The following is a 17,126-nucleotide window of genomic DNA, read 5'->3' as shown; positions in this document are numbered from 1 at the left end:
CTTTTCTGTTACTTTTACTACCTCATGGAAATGAAATTGAACCTAAATGTTAAAATTCGGTCTTTACAGTCAGAAGTTAAGTCTAAGATTGAAACATGATTTATTAACGCATGGAAAACATTCACAGCTTAAAATACAATATAGCGCTTAAATGTCATCAGCTGTACAACATGCATATAGAAACGTCTATACATAGCAACAAAACACTTAAAATAAATAAAGTATATTTCCCCCAGTCGCGGTGAGCCTAATAGAAGTAGGACTTCTCAGATAAAAAGTTGTGATTGAAGATCGTTTAGGGGTCAGAGTGCAGACTTCAGCAGAGTGACTCTGTTCTGACCTTTTTACCACCACATCTGTCCTCCCTTCCCGCCTTCTCCCTCGTCTCCTTTCCTTCACTCTCCTTGCTCCTCTTCTCCATTTCCTTTTCCTCTCTCCCCATTCCCTTCACTCTCTCCTTCTCCAGAGTCTTCCTCATCTCCTTCAGCCTTCTCCTCAGAGCAGCACGGTCACTCTGACTGCACACCCCCAGAGCCTAGAGAAAGAAAGGGGGGTGGGGGGGGGACTTTACTTTATGTGAAACTATGGGCTGATCCATATGGAATGAAATCATTCATCTAAGGGACGCGTCACAATACTCTTCATTAGCCCCCTTTCCTAGCTGGTCACTGATCAGGGAAGCCCATTCAGTCCTTTCATTTATCAGAACACTGAAGACAGAAGGTGAGGAGAGGATGATGTCTAACAGTATTAAGACATAGCCCTCGACTCCCTGTAGAACAAACCTACTTTGAGTTTGTTGTTGTCCAGATTGAGGAGTTGCAGCCCATCCACACCATTGGCTGTGAACTTGGCTGCATATTGGTCCATGCTAATGCCAATCAACCACAGACAGACCTGCTGATTGGTCCATTGGTCCAGGGGTCGGCTTTGCCATTGATTATCGTTACCAACTAGGACAGAGTCACCGTCCAGAGTCTACAGAGAGGGACAGACAGATGGACAGATTGTTTTTAACTGTTTTGGGTTTGTGTCAAACTAACACCTTAATATTCCATCACATTCTGTGTCGTTCGGGGGGGAAGTAAACCACAATCCAGCCATATGAACCGAGGAGAAAACAATCAGGGAATGGTAGAAAACTAGAGCAGAAATCAGGTCAGAGAGAGAAGGGCGATAAAGACAGAGAGAAGTGGAGAGAGGATGGAGTGAGAAATAGAGGGAGACCATGTGAGAGACAGAGAGACGCACCTCTGAGGAGGAGAAGGTGAGAGTTTGAGAGCGCCCAGAGAGAGACACATCTGATAGCATCCCTGACAGGAGAGCAGAGCTGGTACTCCCTGCGTCTGCAACACTCAGTCTCTAGAATGAGCAAAGACATGTGACTCACACACAACCAACCGCACAGTACAGTACAAAATGAAAGGCCCCAGGTGAAATAAGCATGCAAAATTCATAAGCCACATACATTATTGAGTTGGACAAGTGCTTTGAGCCAAAATGAAATTTGAAGTCCAGGGTAGTCGGAGATGAAAGCCCAGGTGTGCGAATGCGCGCCTCCCCTCTCACCTGGCAGTCTCTACTGCCCCCGGTGGTCATGTAGGGTAGACTGCTGCTGGAGACCGACCTAAGCTTCTCTCTCTCCCTCTTCAGCCTCTCCCGCCCTCGCTCCCCGAACCAGGAGAAGGGCAGGCAGGAGGGCATGGAAGTGACAGAGCCTGAGGGAGATACACCACTGCTGGGGTTATCTACCAGGTCACCACACGAACCCCTGGGGACAGAGAAAGACAACACAACAGTCAAATAGAGGGACGGCAGAAACACTTGAAAGACGAAATGTCATGTGTGTGTAAATAGAAATTGCTGTACATGGTGTGTGTGTATAGTATTGACTGGACCCCGTTTTCTCTGCTAGTTCCGTAGTGTGTATACAATTTGTTTTACCTGTGGTCCAGGGACCTTCTCTCGTCCTTCTCACTCTTCCTGCCTCTGCTGAGAGACTTGCGGAGGCTGCTAGAGGGCAGAAGAACAGAGGTTAGAGGACAAGGTGGAACTATTACCACATTTCGCATACATGCACTACATGACCAAAAGTATGTGGACACCTGCACGTCGAACATCTCATTCCCCCAATTACAGCACTTACAGTTGATTGGGGAAACTCTGGCAGGGCAGAAATTTGACAAACTGACTTGTTGGAAAGGTGGCATCCTATGACGGTGCCACGTTGAAAGTCACCGAGGTCTTCAGTAAGGCTATTCTACTGCAAATATTTGTCTATGGAGATTGCATGGCAGTGTGCTCGATTTTATACACCTGTCAGCAACGGGTGTGGCTGAAATAGCCTAATCCACTCATTTGAAGGGGTGTCCACATACTTTTGTATGTATAGTGTATCTTATCTGCTCAGAAGTGCCTAGGGGAAAGGGGTTAGGGGTTAGTTTGAGAATGAGCTTGCTGTACACTACAACTACACGGGGATCTGGTGAGCAACCTACCTGAAGTCAGGGAATCTTCTCTTTGATTTGTGTGTGGCAGAGGAGTTGTCCTCATTCGAGGGAGACTGGTCTGGCTGGGGGGTGAGGAGAGAGGATGGGGGATGGGACTGGGGGGTGAGGGCAGACAGAGAGGTGGTGCTGGAGTGGACACGGTCACCTCCTGCCGAGAATGAACGTCCCACCTCTCGGGGTGTGCTCGCAGTCAGAGATTGGCTCTTCCCGTCACAGGCCTGAATCTGGTCTTCCTCACCCTACAGGGAGTGATAGAACATTCAGTATGTCAATGGAATGTGTGTGGGGTATGTGTGTGACATATATATTTATCTGACCGGTCTCCTGAAGGACTCTCTGAGTTTGTCTCGTGAGGGAGGGTGTCTCTTGGTTTTCTGGGCGAGCTGTGCTCTGGCCCTGTGGGCGCTCGTGTCCAGCCGACCCGTTTCAGGCACAGCAATGCTCCAGTCTGCACCTGATACAAACACACAGTCTGAGAGGCTCAATACACAAAGATACACACATGCTCGCACACACAGACACATGCTACCCGAGGGGCAGTGTCTTACTTGAGGTAAATGAGGTGTCCAGCGGTTGGTTGTCAATCTCAGGGACCGCCTCCCCTCGCTCCAGGGGACCAATCTGAACAGAGGAAAAGAAAACACTTCTCACTCAGGTAGTAGCTGTGCACAATAGTTTACGTCATCTCCTCCAGTCTCACCTGTCTCTGTAGTCTATCCACGGTATCTCTGTGTCTCCTCTCGGTCTCCTCCATCTCTCGCCGCAGCTCCTCCTCTCTCCTCTCACTCTCCTTCTCTCTGCACAGGGACAGAAGGAGCATCAGACACGGAGAGAAATATACTTTCTAAACAGGCAGTGAAAGTTCCTAATTGTCTCACAGGGGCATTTTCACAGTGGACTACATTACCCAGAGCTCACCTGTGTTGGAATTCCCTCAGCAGTCTCTTGGCCTTGCTGTATTTGACCTCTAGGCTGTCGAATTGGCTCTGAGTGTCAGCCAATCGCTGGTTCACAATCCTGCACAGAGCCTGGGCCTCCTGCCAGTACCTAGAAGAACAATCACATTCTCCCTCATCACCATCATCATCATCACCATCATCATTTATATCACCGCCGTCATCATTTTCCATCGCCATCACACTAAATGAGTGACTGGTAGATCAGTGTAATTGATGATTACTTCTCTAGTTGGTCAGCCTTCTCCTCTCCCTCCTGGACACTCTGCTCCAGCTCATCCTGACGACTCTCCCACAAGGCCCGCTGCTCCTCACAAACCCTCAGCTGGAGGACAAACAGGTGGGTAACCAGTTCCCTAGCCACATACCATGAACCCCATTCATCTAGCCCTCATCCCTAGACAGTAGACACTCCCCTGAGACACATCCCCTACCCACTCTACTAAGCACCCAGAAAAAAAACAATCCACTTCAGCCACGTTCCAACACCTTGAAGACAGACGCAGCCTTCCTTTTTCCTAAATAATCACTAAATCGAACAATGCCTCCGGTAAAAAGGGCCTACTACATTAGATCGCTTTAACCAATGCTGTCATGTCAGATACGATCAGTGAAAACACAGGGAAGACGGACAAAAAGAAAGTCTATTTTCAAGGTTATTGGAACATGGCATCTGTACTAATAACTCAGACTGTAGACAGGGACGTCTCATAGAGAGCTAAATGAGTCTGTTCTGAGAGGGAGGAAGTGTGTGTGTGTGTGTGTTAGCATGCGTTTTGACAGTCTCGTCAGTGTGACCTACCTTCTCCTGGGCTAGGCAGAGTTGGTCTGATCTGGTCCTGAGCTTTAATTGGAGCTGAGGCGAGACCAGTACACACTTGAAAAAACACTTCACACAACACAATGCAACATAATAACACTTATTAACACTAACGCCTATCAGAGTCCCTCAGATCTCCAGACACTAGCATCTGTTCTGGGACCAGGAACATAATGCTTTCTGAGGGGGTAACAGAGTATGTTTTCACCAGAGTGAAACGCACACACACAAAATACTGGACTTCAACACATCTGACTGACACACCTGTTTGTATTTAAGGCAGAGCTGGGCTGAGTCCAGGCTGGTAAGGTCTTCCTCCTCTTCCTCCTCTGTAAGGAGATCTTCCTCTCTCTCATCCACTGTGCTCAGCCCCAGAGCGCCATCATCACCTCCATTTAGCAACTGAGATGCATAAAACGCCCACACACAGGTACAACCAATAAGGAATGCTTATGTAGAGGGCCTTCAGAAAGTGTTCACACCCCTTGACTTTTTACACATTTTGTTGTTACAGCCTGAATTTTAAATGGATTAAATTGAGATGTCGTGTCACTGGCCTTCACAAAACACCCCATAATGTCAAAGTGGAATTATGTTTTTATTTTTTTTGCAAATGAAACTCTGAAATGTCGTGAGTCAATATGTAATCAATCCCTTTGTCATGGCAAGCCTAAATAAGGATAGGAGTAAAAATGTACTTAAGTCACATAAGTTGCATGGACTCACTGTGTGCAATAATAGTGTTTAACATAATTTTCCAATGACTACCTCATCTCTGTACTCCACACAATTATCTGTAAGGTCCCTCAGTCGAGCAGTGAATTTCAAACACATTCAACCAAAGTCCAGGGAGGTTTTCCAATGCCTCACAAAGAAGGGTACCTATTGGTAGATATATATATATATATATAAAATATATATATATATATATATATATATATATATATATATATAATATATATATATATATATATATATATATATATATATATATATATATATATATATATATATATATATATATATATATTAAAAAAAATATATAAATATAAAAATAAATATATATATATATTTATATATATATATATATATATATATATAATATTTATATATATATATATATATATATATAAAATATATATATATATATATATATATATATAAATATATATATATATTTATTTTTATATTTATATATAATATATATATATATATATATATATATATATATATATATTAAAAAATATATATAAATATAAAATATATATATATATTTATATATATATATATATATATATATATATATTTATATATATATATATATATATATATATATATATATATACACACACCTATATATTATTTTACCTATATCCCCTTGAGCATGGTGAAGTTATTAATTACACTTTGGCAGGTGTATCAATACACCCAGTCACTATAAAGATACAGGCGGCCATCCTAACTCAGCTGCCAGAAAGGAAGGAAACCACTCAGGGATTTCACCCTTGAGGCCAACGGTGACTTTAAAACAGTTACAGAGTTTAATGGCTGTGATAGGAGAAAATGGAGGATGGATCAACAGCATTGTAAATTACTCAAAAATACTAAGCTAAATGACATAATGAAAAGAAGGATGCCTGTACAGATGTTGTCTTCCAAAACATGCATCCTGTTTTTAATAAGGCACTAAAGAAAAAAACATTAAAAAAATACGAAGTGTTATGTTTGGGGCAAATCCAACACGTCACTAAATACCACTCTTCATATTTCCAAGCATGGTGGTGGCTGCATCATGTTATGGGTATGCTTGTCATCGACAAGGACTAGCAAGTTTTGTTGGATAAAAACAAACAGAAGAGCCAAGCAGAGGAAAAATCATAAAAGAAAACCTGGTTCAGTCTGCTTTCCAACAGACACTGGGAGACAAATTCACCTTTCAGCAGGACAATAACCCCAAAGACAAGGCCAAATATACACTGGAGTTGTTTACCAATGTTCTTGAGTGGCCTAGTTAAAGTTGACTTAAATTGTCTGTCTAGCAAAACAGCTGAACATTTCTGTCTAGCAATGATCAATAACAAACTTGACAGAGCTTGAAGAATTTAAGAATAATGTGCAAATATTGTACAACCCAGGTGTGCAAAGCTCTTAGAGACTTACCAAGAAAGATTCACAGCTGTAATCGCTGCAAAAGTTGATTCTAACATGTATCGACATAGGGGGTTGGATACTTATCTAATCAAGATGTACACTACATGACCAAAAGAATGTGGACACCTGCACATCAAAAATCTAATTCCAAAATCAGGGGCATTAATATGGAGTTGGTCCCCCTTTGCTGTTATAACAGCCTCCACTCTTCTGGGAAGGCTTTCCACAAGAGCATTAGTGAGGTTCGGGCACTGATGTTGGGCGATTAAGCCTGGCTCAATGGGGTTGAGCTCAGGGCTCTGTGCAGGCCAGTCAAGTTCTTCCACACCAATTGACAAACCATTTCTGTATGGACCTCACTTTGTGCATGGGGGCATTGTCATGCTGAAACAGGAAAGGGCCTTCCCCAAACTGTTGCCACAAAGTTGGAAGCACAGAATCGTCTAGAATGTCAATGTATGCTGTAGTGTTAAGATGGCCCTTCACTGGAACTTAGGGGCCTAGCCCAAACCCTGAAACTTGACAAACTGACTTGTTGGAAAGGTGGCATCCTATGATGGTGCCACATTGAAAGTCACCAAGCTGTTCAGTAAGGCCATTCTACAACCAATGTTTGTCTATGGAGATTGCTTGGCTGTGTGCTCGATTTTATACACCTGTCAGCAACGGGTGTGGCTGAGATAGCCTAACCCACTAATTTGATGGGGTGTCCACATACTTTTGTATATATAGTGTATTAGTGTTTTGTGTAGATCATGGACAACAAAACAAATTAAATCCATTTGAATTCCACTTTGTAACAACAAAATGTGGAAAAAGTCAAGGGGTGGATACTTTCTGAAGGCACTGTATACACAGTCTCACACCTACCTCCACTGTAGGTGGTCTCTTGTCCTGCTCCATGTATACACAGTCTCACACTTACCTCCACTGTAGGTGGTCTCTTGTCCTGCTCCATGTATACACAGTCTCACACCTACCTCCACTGTAGGTGGTCTCTTGTCCTGCTCCATGTATACACAGTCTGTATACACAGTCTCACACCTACCTCCACCGTAGGTGGTCTCTTGTCCTGCTCCATGTATACACAGTCTCACACCTACCTCCACTGTAGGTGGTCTCTTGTCCTGCTCCATGTATACACAGTCTCACACCTACCTCCACTGTAGGTGGTCTCTTGTCCTGCTCCATGTATACACAGTCTCACACCTACCTCCACTGTAGGTGGCCTCTTGTCCTGCTCCATGTATACGCAGTCTGTATACACAGTCTCACACCTACCTCCACTGTAGGTGGTCTCTTGTCCTGCTCCATGTATACACAGTCTCACACCTACCTCCACTGTAGGTGGTCTCTTGTCCTGCTCCATGTATACACAGTCTGTATACACAGTCTCACACCTACCTCCACTGTAGGTGGTCTTTTGTCCTGCTCCATGTATACACAGTCTCACACCTACCTCCACTGTAGGTGGTCTCTTGTCCTGCTCCATGTATACACAGTCTCACACCTACCTCCACTGTAGGTGGTCTCTTGTCCTGCTCCATGTATACACAGTCTCACACCTACCTCCACTGTAGGTGGTCTCTTGTCCTGCTCCATGTATACACAGTCTGTATACACAGTCTCACACCTACCTCCGCTGTAGGTGGTCTCTTGTCCTGCTCCATGTATACACAGTCTCACACCTACCTCCACTGTAGGTGGCCTCTTGTCCTGCTCCATGTATACACAGTCTCACACCTACCTCCACTGTAGGTGGTCTCTTGTCCTGCTTCATGTATTCACAGTCTCACACCTACCTCCACTGTAGGTGGTCTCTTGTCCTGCTCCATGTATACACAGTCTCACACCTACCTCCACTGTAGGTGGTCTCTTGTCCTGCTCCATGTATACACAGTCTCACACCTACCTCCACTGTAGGTGGTCTCTTGTCCTGCTCCATGTATACACAGTCTCACACCTACCTCCACTGTAGGTGGTCTCTTGTCCTGCTCCATGTATACACAGTCTCACACCTACCTCCACTGTAGGTGGCCTCTTGTCCTGCTCCATGTATACACAGTCTGTATACACAGTCTCACACCTACCTCCACTGTAGGTGGTCTCTTGTCCTGCTCCATGTATACACAGTCTCACACCTACCTCCACTGTAGGTGGTCTCTTGTCCTGCTCCATGTATACACAGTCTGTATACACAGTCTCACACCTACCTCCACTGTAGGTGGTCTCTTGTCCTGCTCCATGTATACACAGTCTCACACCTACCTCCACTGTAGGTGGTCTCTTGTCCTGCTCCATGTATACACAGTCTCACACCTACCTCCACTGTAGGTGGTCTCTTGTCCTGCTCCATGTATACACAGTCTCACACCTACCTCCACAGTCCTCTCATGTATACACAGTCTGTATACCTCCTACCTCCGCTGTAGGTGGTCTTGTCCTGCTCCATGTATACACAGTCTCACACCTACCTCCACTGTAGGTGGTCTCTTGTCCTGCTTCATGTATTCACAGTCTCACACCTACCTCCACTGTATGTATGTATACACAGTCTCACACCTACCTCCACTGTAGGTGGTCTCTTGTCCTGCTCCATGTATACACAGTCACACCTACCTCTACTGTAGTCTCATGTATACACAGTCTCACACCTACCTCCACTGTAGGTGGTCTCTTGTCCTGCTCCAGACTCTGAGTGATCAGACGAGCCACCTCACTCTCCTCCCCCTGCTTCTCCCGGCCTATCAAAAACCTGCAGTGAGAAACAATGACAAATCCTCAGCCTGTGTTAAGTGGTACAACAAATTGGCATAGGGAACGTGTGTGTGTGTGATATATATATATATATACACACATACACACACACACACACACACCTGACAGTGCCAATAGTTTTCTTCAGCATAGTGGCAGCAAACAGCTGTGTGACTCCGACCAGACTGACCCCATCCACCTCCACTATCTGGTCATTCACCTGGACACTGACACACACAGAGAGATACACAGATCTAGGATCAGCTTACAGTATTACACTCGCATCTTACCATTAGAAAGGCATCATTAACCTTAGATCAGATTCTCACCGTCCATCCTGTTGTGTAGCTCCGTTCTCTGTGATGGTCTTAACGAAGATGCCCAGCTTCTCCAGACCCTGGTCAGCCCCTACCCCCATCCCTATTATACTGATACCTAGACCCTCATCTCCTACAGACAGGGGAGTTCGACAAAAAAAAGAGTAGGTGTAAAAACAAAAGGAGAGAGAGAGATGGGCTGATAAAGGGTGTGAGAGGGAAGGAGAGAGGAATATAAAGAGGAATGGAAGAGGTAAAGGATAGAGGGAAAGAGATAGCAGAGGAGAGAGGGGACCAACCCTTCTCTATATGCACAGGGAAGAGGTCCATCTTGTCCACTCTCTTCTCCAGTTCATACTCAGCAGAGGCAGACACAGGGTCAACGTCATCGTTACGCCTGTCATAGTCCGCATTAGAGTAGGTAAGGAACACCTGAGAGTACACACACACACACACACACACACACAATTACATCTTTCATTGACAAGTTTAGTGTGTGTGTATGCCAGTCTTTGGTTTTCTGGGTCCCCCAGATTGTCTACCCGCTCTCTGCCAGCTGGACTTATTGATACCACACCATAGTGTTTATGTTGTCAGATCCTCCAATATGACTGGGGTGTGAGATGGAAACACAAGCTGTAGCAGACGCTTAGTCTTAACACACTAAGCGTCACGCACACACACACGCAATGCTGAGTCATTGCAAATCCATGTACAATCTTCAATGTTCAATGTTCAATCTCAGTGGCAGGGAACGTCTTAGACAATATGGTCCTCAAAACAGTTAAGAGACTTCATTTGCCAGTAATTAAATCCTAAATACACACTGACCTGGTGAAATGTGTGCCAACAGTGGCATACTCAGTAAGGCTCCCGGAAGACTTGGCAGCTACAGGGGCTGAGATGTCTGGGAGATTTTAGATCCTGACTGGAATCCCTCACACTGAAAAGACTCATGTGGAGTCACATACAGTAGGGTAGTTGGATGCTCTATACTGTATTCGAGTCATGGCTCATGCTATACAACTACTGCTGTACACACCTTTTCTATTCATATACTGTTCATACACACCATTGTTATATACAGTACCAGTCAAAAGTTTGGACACACCTACTCATTCAAGGGTTCTTCTTTATTTAAAAAAAACTATTTTCTACATTGTGGAACAATAGTGAAGACATCAAACCTATGAAATAACACATGTGGAATAATGTAGTAACCAAAAAAAGTTCAATCAAAATATATTTTAAAATACACCCTTTGCACTCTCTTGGTAAATTCTTGCTACAAGCTTTGCACACCTGTATTTTCTCCCATTAATCTCTGCAGATCCTCTCAACTCTGTCAGGTTGTATGGGGAGCGTCACTACACAGCTAGTTTCAGGTCTCTCCAGAGATGTTCGATAGTGGTTAAGTCCGGGCTCTGACTGGGTCACCCAAGGACATTCAGAGACTTGTCCCCAAGCCACTCCTGCATTGTTGTCTTGGCTGTGTGCTTAGGGTTGTTGTCCTGTTGGAAGGTGAACCTTCGCCCCAGTCTGAGGTCCTGAGCGCTCTGGAGCAGGTTTTCAACAAGGATCACTCTGTACTTTGCTCCGTTCATCTTTCCCTTGTTGTGACTAGTCTCCCAGTCCCTGCCGCTGAAGGACATCCCCACAGCATGATGCTGCCACCACCATGCTTCACCGTAGGGACGGTGCCAGGTTTTCTCCAGACATGATGCTTGGCATTCAGGCCAAAGAGTTGGTAGAACAGAGAATGGTTGAAATCAGACAAGAGAACCTTGTTTCTCATGGTCTGAGTTCTTTAGGTGCCTTTTGGCAAACTCCAAGCGGGCTGTCATGTGCCTTTTACTGAGGAGTGGCTTCCATCTGGCAACTACTATAAAGGCCTGATTGGTGGAGTGCTGCAGAGATTGTTGTCCTTCTGGAAGGTTCTTCCATCTCCACAGAGGAATTCTGGAGCTCTGTCAGAGACCATCGGGTTCTTGGTCACCTCCCTCACCAAGGCCCTTCTCCATCGATTGCTCAGTTTGGCCAGGCGGCCAGCTCTAGGAAGAGTCTTGGTGGTTCCAAACATCTTCCATTTATGATGGAGGCCACTGTGTTCTTGGGGACCTTCAACTCTGCAGAAATGTTTTGGTACCCTTCCCCAGATCTGTGCCTAGACACAATCCTGTCTCGAATCCTGTCTCGGACAGTTCCTTCAACCTCATGGGGGCGAAGGTTCACCCTCAAACGTGACTTTGATCTTAAGCACACAGCCATGACAATGCAGGATTTGCTTTGAGACAAGTCTCTGAATGTCCTTGAGTGGCCCAGCCAGAGCCCAGACTTGAACCCAATCTAACATCTCTGGAGACACCTGAAAATAGCTGTGCAGAGACGCTCCCCATCCAACCTGACAGAGCTTGGGAGGATCTGCAGAGAGGAATGGGAGAAACCTCCCAAATACAGGTGTGCCAAGCTTGTAGCGTCATACTCAAGAAGACTCAAGGCTGTAATTGCTGCCAAAGGTGCTTCAACAAAGCACTGAGTAAAAGTTATGAATACTTATGTAATTTTGTTGTTGTACATTTGCAAAATTCTGTAAACCTGTTTTTATGGAGGTATTGTGTGTAGATTAATGAGAGAAACAACTATTTAATCCATTTTAGAATAAGGCTGTAACGTAATAAAATGTGGGAAAAGTCGAGAGATCTAAATACTTCACGAATGCACTGCATTTCTTCATTCCTTTCTTTTCAGATGACGTGTGTAATGTTTGGTATTGCTACAGTAGGTATTATTACTGCACTGTTGGGAGGTAGAAACGCAAGCATTTAGCTGCCCCTGTGATAACATCTGCAAATCTGTGTACACAACCAATAAACGTTGACTTGTTCTTACATCACAGCTGTTCTGAACTGAATACCTGACGGAGCATGAGCTCTTACCTGTGTCTCCTCCACCTGATGGGTTATAAATATGTCTGTACGGTTCAAATTATTCTCCGTCTATTCATAAACCCTTCAGCGATTCTACCCATGCTTTTCATTTTACCACAACTAAGGGATTGAGCCATACGTACTCTCTGAATCAAAATCTGGTACCCCTTTATCAAACCCAATTGGGTGAGTGAGTTTTTGTGGTGTTCTTCTAACAATGCGATTGGGTGTGGCGTGGGTGGGGGTTTACCTTGATTGGTGCTGTAGAGAATTTGACCTTCCTTGTCTTAGCAGAATCCTCATTATCCTCATGAGGAAGACCGGGAATCTCATCATATTCAGTAGAGAGCTGCTCCTCTGGATCTGGGGTCAGACATCTTGCGGAGTCCCGTTCCCTGTCTTTCGCGAAGGCCTCATTCTCAATCTCAAGGATGATGGCAGATCCATTCTCCTCCTCTCCTCTCTCGGCACACCCGCTCCCTTCGTCCTCATCCTTCACCTCCACTCTCCATCTGCACTTCCTCTCCTCTTCCTCTCTCACTTCCTCCTTTACCCTGAAGTCTATCCCTCTATTCTCTCTTGCCTCCAATCCGGCCTCCTTGTTCCCTTCCTCCTCTCTGCTCTCATCACACATGCTTCCTCTCACCTCAACTTTCTCCTGCTCTCCTGGCTCATCTCTTTCTTCCGTCCCTACCTTCTCCATCTCACTCTTTCCTGTCATCCCCTCTTCGCTAAACTGTCTGCTTTCTCCCGCCATCTGCCCCTCCCTCCATTCTATCTCCTGCTGGTACATGTCTCTCCCTGATTCCTTCTCTCTCACCTCCGAACTGTCATGGAATCCCTCCACACACTCTCTCAACGAGGGTTCAACCATTCTTATTTCTACTGGAGGTTCAACCGTTCTCTGTTCCACCATTTTAGGTTGCACTGTCGGTTCAACCATTCGCTGTTCTACCATTCTAGGCTCCACTCTAGATTCTTCAAACACATTATCTACCAGGTTAAACACATTATCCACCAGGTTAAACACATTATCCACCAGGTTATTCACATTGCTCTCCTCCCGCTTGCTTTCCTCTTTCTTTGTGGTATCCTCTTCTTCCTTTGAGGTGTCCTCATCCTCCTCTCCCTCGTTCCCTTCGCTCTCAGACGACTCGTTCTTCACCTCCACTAGCTCCGCCCTCACAGTCCTAGCCCCTGACTCCTCTGTGGGGGTCAAAGGGTCACCAGGGGTCATGTAAAGCTCACTAGGGTCATTCCCCTCAGACAAAGTCCTGTTGTCAGCATTAGGACTACTAGGGCCATAGAAGTCAGTCTGGTCAGAACAGGGGGAGACTGGGGTGAGAGGACTAGGAGAGTCATAAGAATGGGATGGAGGCTGAGAGTGGGGGGTGCTGGGTGCTGGGCTAGGTGGGTTGAATACATGGGAGCACACAGAGTCCTTACACACACTCCCATCTAACACACTTCCACCACACACACTGCTGCTGTCTGAGGGGTCAGCCGTAGGACTTGGGCCATCAGGGGAAAAAGTCTCACTGGAGTGACCATTAACTGGGTGAATGTGTGTAGACAAGCTGGTGTCCAGTGATGAAGTGTGTGTGTGGAGTTCTACGTCGGATAGAGAAATGTGTGTGTGTACGTTGATGGGTTTTCTGTCCTCCCTCTCTTTCCTCCTCTCCCCCTCTCCTTCACTTTCTGACGTGGATGTCAGCTCATCTCGTTCTGACCTGCTCCTTGCTCTCCCCACGTCCCTGTCCTCCCCCCTCCCATCCACAGACCCCCTGCTATCTCTGTCAGGGCTGACCTTTAAACTTTGATTCCCGCTGACCGTCTCAAACAGCTTCCGGGTCACAGAGAACTTTTGAGCTAGAGCCGCTCTGTCTATCTCCTCGGCCTTGGACGGTTTATCTAGCATAGTTGATTCTACACTGGACATACTGCTCCGGACAGAGCTGTAGCTGAGAGGGCATTTGGGTAGGGCCTGAGACAAGGGGTGGATGAGGTGCTGTTGGCTGTCCATCTGGAGGAAGATGTTGTCTCGTATCTTGGTCCCTCTAGGACTGAGAGTCCTACCCCTAGAACACTCACCAGGGCCACTGGCACTGCTGGTCCTGGTGTGAGGGACTGCCATGGGGCCAGGTGAAGGGATAGAGAGGCCCAGGGAAGTAGGTCTCGGCCTGGTCACAGTGTCCAAGGAGTTTTTGATGGAGTGGAGGTCAGACTTGTAGGCGTTCCTGTGGGGGGAGGCGCTCCGGCCTTTATTGTTCGTCCGCATCATCTGGGGCTGGAGGCTGGTGGAGCGGTATGAAGCTCAATGAAGGAGTCAAGTTTGCATGTCTCCCTTATTCGATAGGGTTAGAAGGTACCGCTCTGTTTCCAAACAAGTTAAGCTTTAGGACTCCGTCCACTGTCTACAGAAAAACACACTAGGAGAGAGACATGAGTCAGTTAACAACAGAGGAAATTACAATCATGGAATGGCAGTGGTGCTTCTATATTTCATATCAAATGTTTATTTAATGTTTGTTTTTCATAGTCTACTTCCAACTAGGCCTACCTACTAATAATATTGTTCACCAGACACTTCTGCCCATGCGCAATTAGCCTGGGGAAGAGGTTAACTACTTACTAGCAATCATAACAAAACATGTAAAACAAAGTAATAAAACGATAATTAGCCTACAGTCGGGTACTGTTCGTTAACTTCAATCTTATAACCCGAAAATAATATGGTCCTATTGGTTCTTACCTGTTTGCAAAGCTGAAATACAACAACGCATTCAAAAGCCGGTCAATTTGATTCACATCGCTATTCAAGTTGAACAGCATTTATATGAACCAGTATTATCCCTGCGTCCACGGCTTTACAAACGCCGATTGAATTGTCCAGGGTTCATTGTCGAAATGCCAAACTTTGCAAATCCCCACACCTTGCGCCGACAACGCGCGCGCCCTTTACTTACCACCTGGCGCGCTGCCAGAGACCATCAAGCGAAAGTGCGCGTGCACGAAAGACTGCTCTCATATCATGTCCAGGTTGCAAGATTTCTCTGCCTCTCCAGTCCTGTCTCCATCGCATAGAAACGTCTTTGAGAAGGATTTTGCCAGGCATAAGCCTGTGCTCTCAGTATGCTAACAGAGGACAGATGGCGGCTCATGTCACTAACTACTGAAAGTGGATTATCGCACTGTAATCCTGTGTAAACTACCTCAGTGTGAACACTGACAATCATAGAGAGAGAGAGAGAGAAAGAGAGGGTGGGTCCTGATAATGAATGTAACCCACACTAGGGAGATAGTCTCTTGTGGTTAATGATAGGCCTAATAATGATTTGATTATGCTAATAATGAACCATAGCAGCCCAAATGAGGAGCCCTTCTGATGACTGGTAGTATACCACAGCGGCCTGTATAGGGTATTCAGTCTAAGCATGCATCAGTATGCTGTTTGTCCTGTTTGGTTGGTTGATACCCACAACAGAGTAACTGGTTGTCCAGACTCTTAGCCATGTTGTTAGCGGCAGAGGTGACTTAAGGGGATATGAACTGAACAACGCGATATATAATGTGCTGGTCCCACTAATTAGACAAAGAGAGGCACCCTGGCTGATTGCTTTTCTGCTGAGCACATGGAGAATTCAAGTGGAGACAGCTATTAGCCAATCAATCAAACTATTAGTCAATCAATAAATCAATTCCCGCCGGGCTGCATATTAGTTCCCCAAGTGTTATCCACTTCCACATTGAAAAGTACTGTACAGTAAAGTATATTCAACATTCACAAAAGGAGCTTAAAACGGAGCAGCTTACCTGTAGCCAACCAGCCCTGCCTCTCCTCCTGGCTGGCAGAGAAGAGTGGAAGAGAGCAGACTGGGCTATGGTGAGTTGTGACCTGGATATGGACCATTCTCCCAGGTGGCACTGGGACCTAGATGATATAAATATCGCCCAATCATACAACTACTGTACAGCGGGGGGGGCAGAGAGGGATAATGGGGGGGAGAAGGATAGAGGAAGAGGAGGGAGAGAGAACTGACTTTGCTGGTAAGTTCTTTGAGAAAAAATGTACTTCCCACAACTGTGATATGCGGTTGTCTCACTTAGCTATCTAAAGATGAATGGAAGTCCCTCTGGATAAGAAAGTTTGCTAAATGACTCAAATGTAAATGCAAGGAGTGAGAGGAATCGAAGTGAGAGAGTGTGAGGTGGGGGAGAGGAGTGAGAGAGAGGGAGGTGGAGGAGACTAAGGAGGAGAAAGAAAGACTCAAAATGAGGGATAGAGAAGCATTGTTCTCCACAATCCCATTCAGACTGCCATTGAGAGATATAGGATGGGAAGATACAGTGAAACGAAGACGATTCGTATTGGTTCATGACCTTCTGCAAATCTGCCCCCAGTTTGCTTCCTTCTGCCCTGTTTCCAGGCCAACTTTGAACTCAGACAAACCAGGAGGGGAAGCCAACAATAATAACAGCAGTGTGTGTGCGTGTCAGCTGTGAGGCTGAGTTTTGGCAGCCAATTGTGACCCAGATGGATATCTATAGATGGCCATATTGAGAGTTTATCACATCCACCAGGGGTCACACAGTTGAGATTATTTTATCAGCAGAACATTCAAAAACACTATTTATTATGGCTTATTATGGCAAACACACAAACACTTATCATTGCTGGGGTCTATGGC

General features: G+C 45.5%; 1 protein-coding gene across 1 annotated transcript; it reads right to left on the bottom strand.

The window, feature by feature from the left end:
* Nucleotides 1-69: 69 nt before the first annotated feature.
* Nucleotides 70-15,577, bottom strand: LOC139376282 (neurabin-1-like). The gene is made up of 19 exons (XM_071118645.1): nucleotides 15,191-15,577; nucleotides 12,689-14,867; nucleotides 9,811-9,943; nucleotides 9,524-9,644; nucleotides 9,317-9,421; nucleotides 9,096-9,192; nucleotides 4,551-4,688; nucleotides 4,269-4,322; nucleotides 3,691-3,791; nucleotides 3,429-3,557; nucleotides 3,211-3,307; nucleotides 3,059-3,131; nucleotides 2,828-2,964; nucleotides 2,499-2,749; nucleotides 1,945-2,013; nucleotides 1,570-1,771; nucleotides 1,252-1,362; nucleotides 790-978; nucleotides 70-535 (listed from the first exon to the last, which is right to left on the bottom strand). Exons 2-19 carry the CDS (start codon nucleotides 14,717-14,719, stop codon nucleotides 317-319), a joined length of 4,257 nt encoding a protein of 1,418 aa, XP_070974746.1. The 5' UTR covers nucleotides 14,720-14,867; nucleotides 15,191-15,577; the 3' UTR covers nucleotides 70-316.
* Between the last annotated feature and the right edge of the window lie 1,549 nt (nucleotides 15,578-17,126).

Source organism: Oncorhynchus clarkii, chromosome 20, assembly GCF_045791955.1.
Source record: "Oncorhynchus clarkii lewisi isolate Uvic-CL-2024 chromosome 20, UVic_Ocla_1.0, whole genome shotgun sequence".
Taxonomy (NCBI): domain Eukaryota; kingdom Metazoa; phylum Chordata; class Actinopteri; order Salmoniformes; family Salmonidae; genus Oncorhynchus; species Oncorhynchus clarkii.
This window is presented reverse-complemented; position numbering and strand designations above follow the sequence as displayed.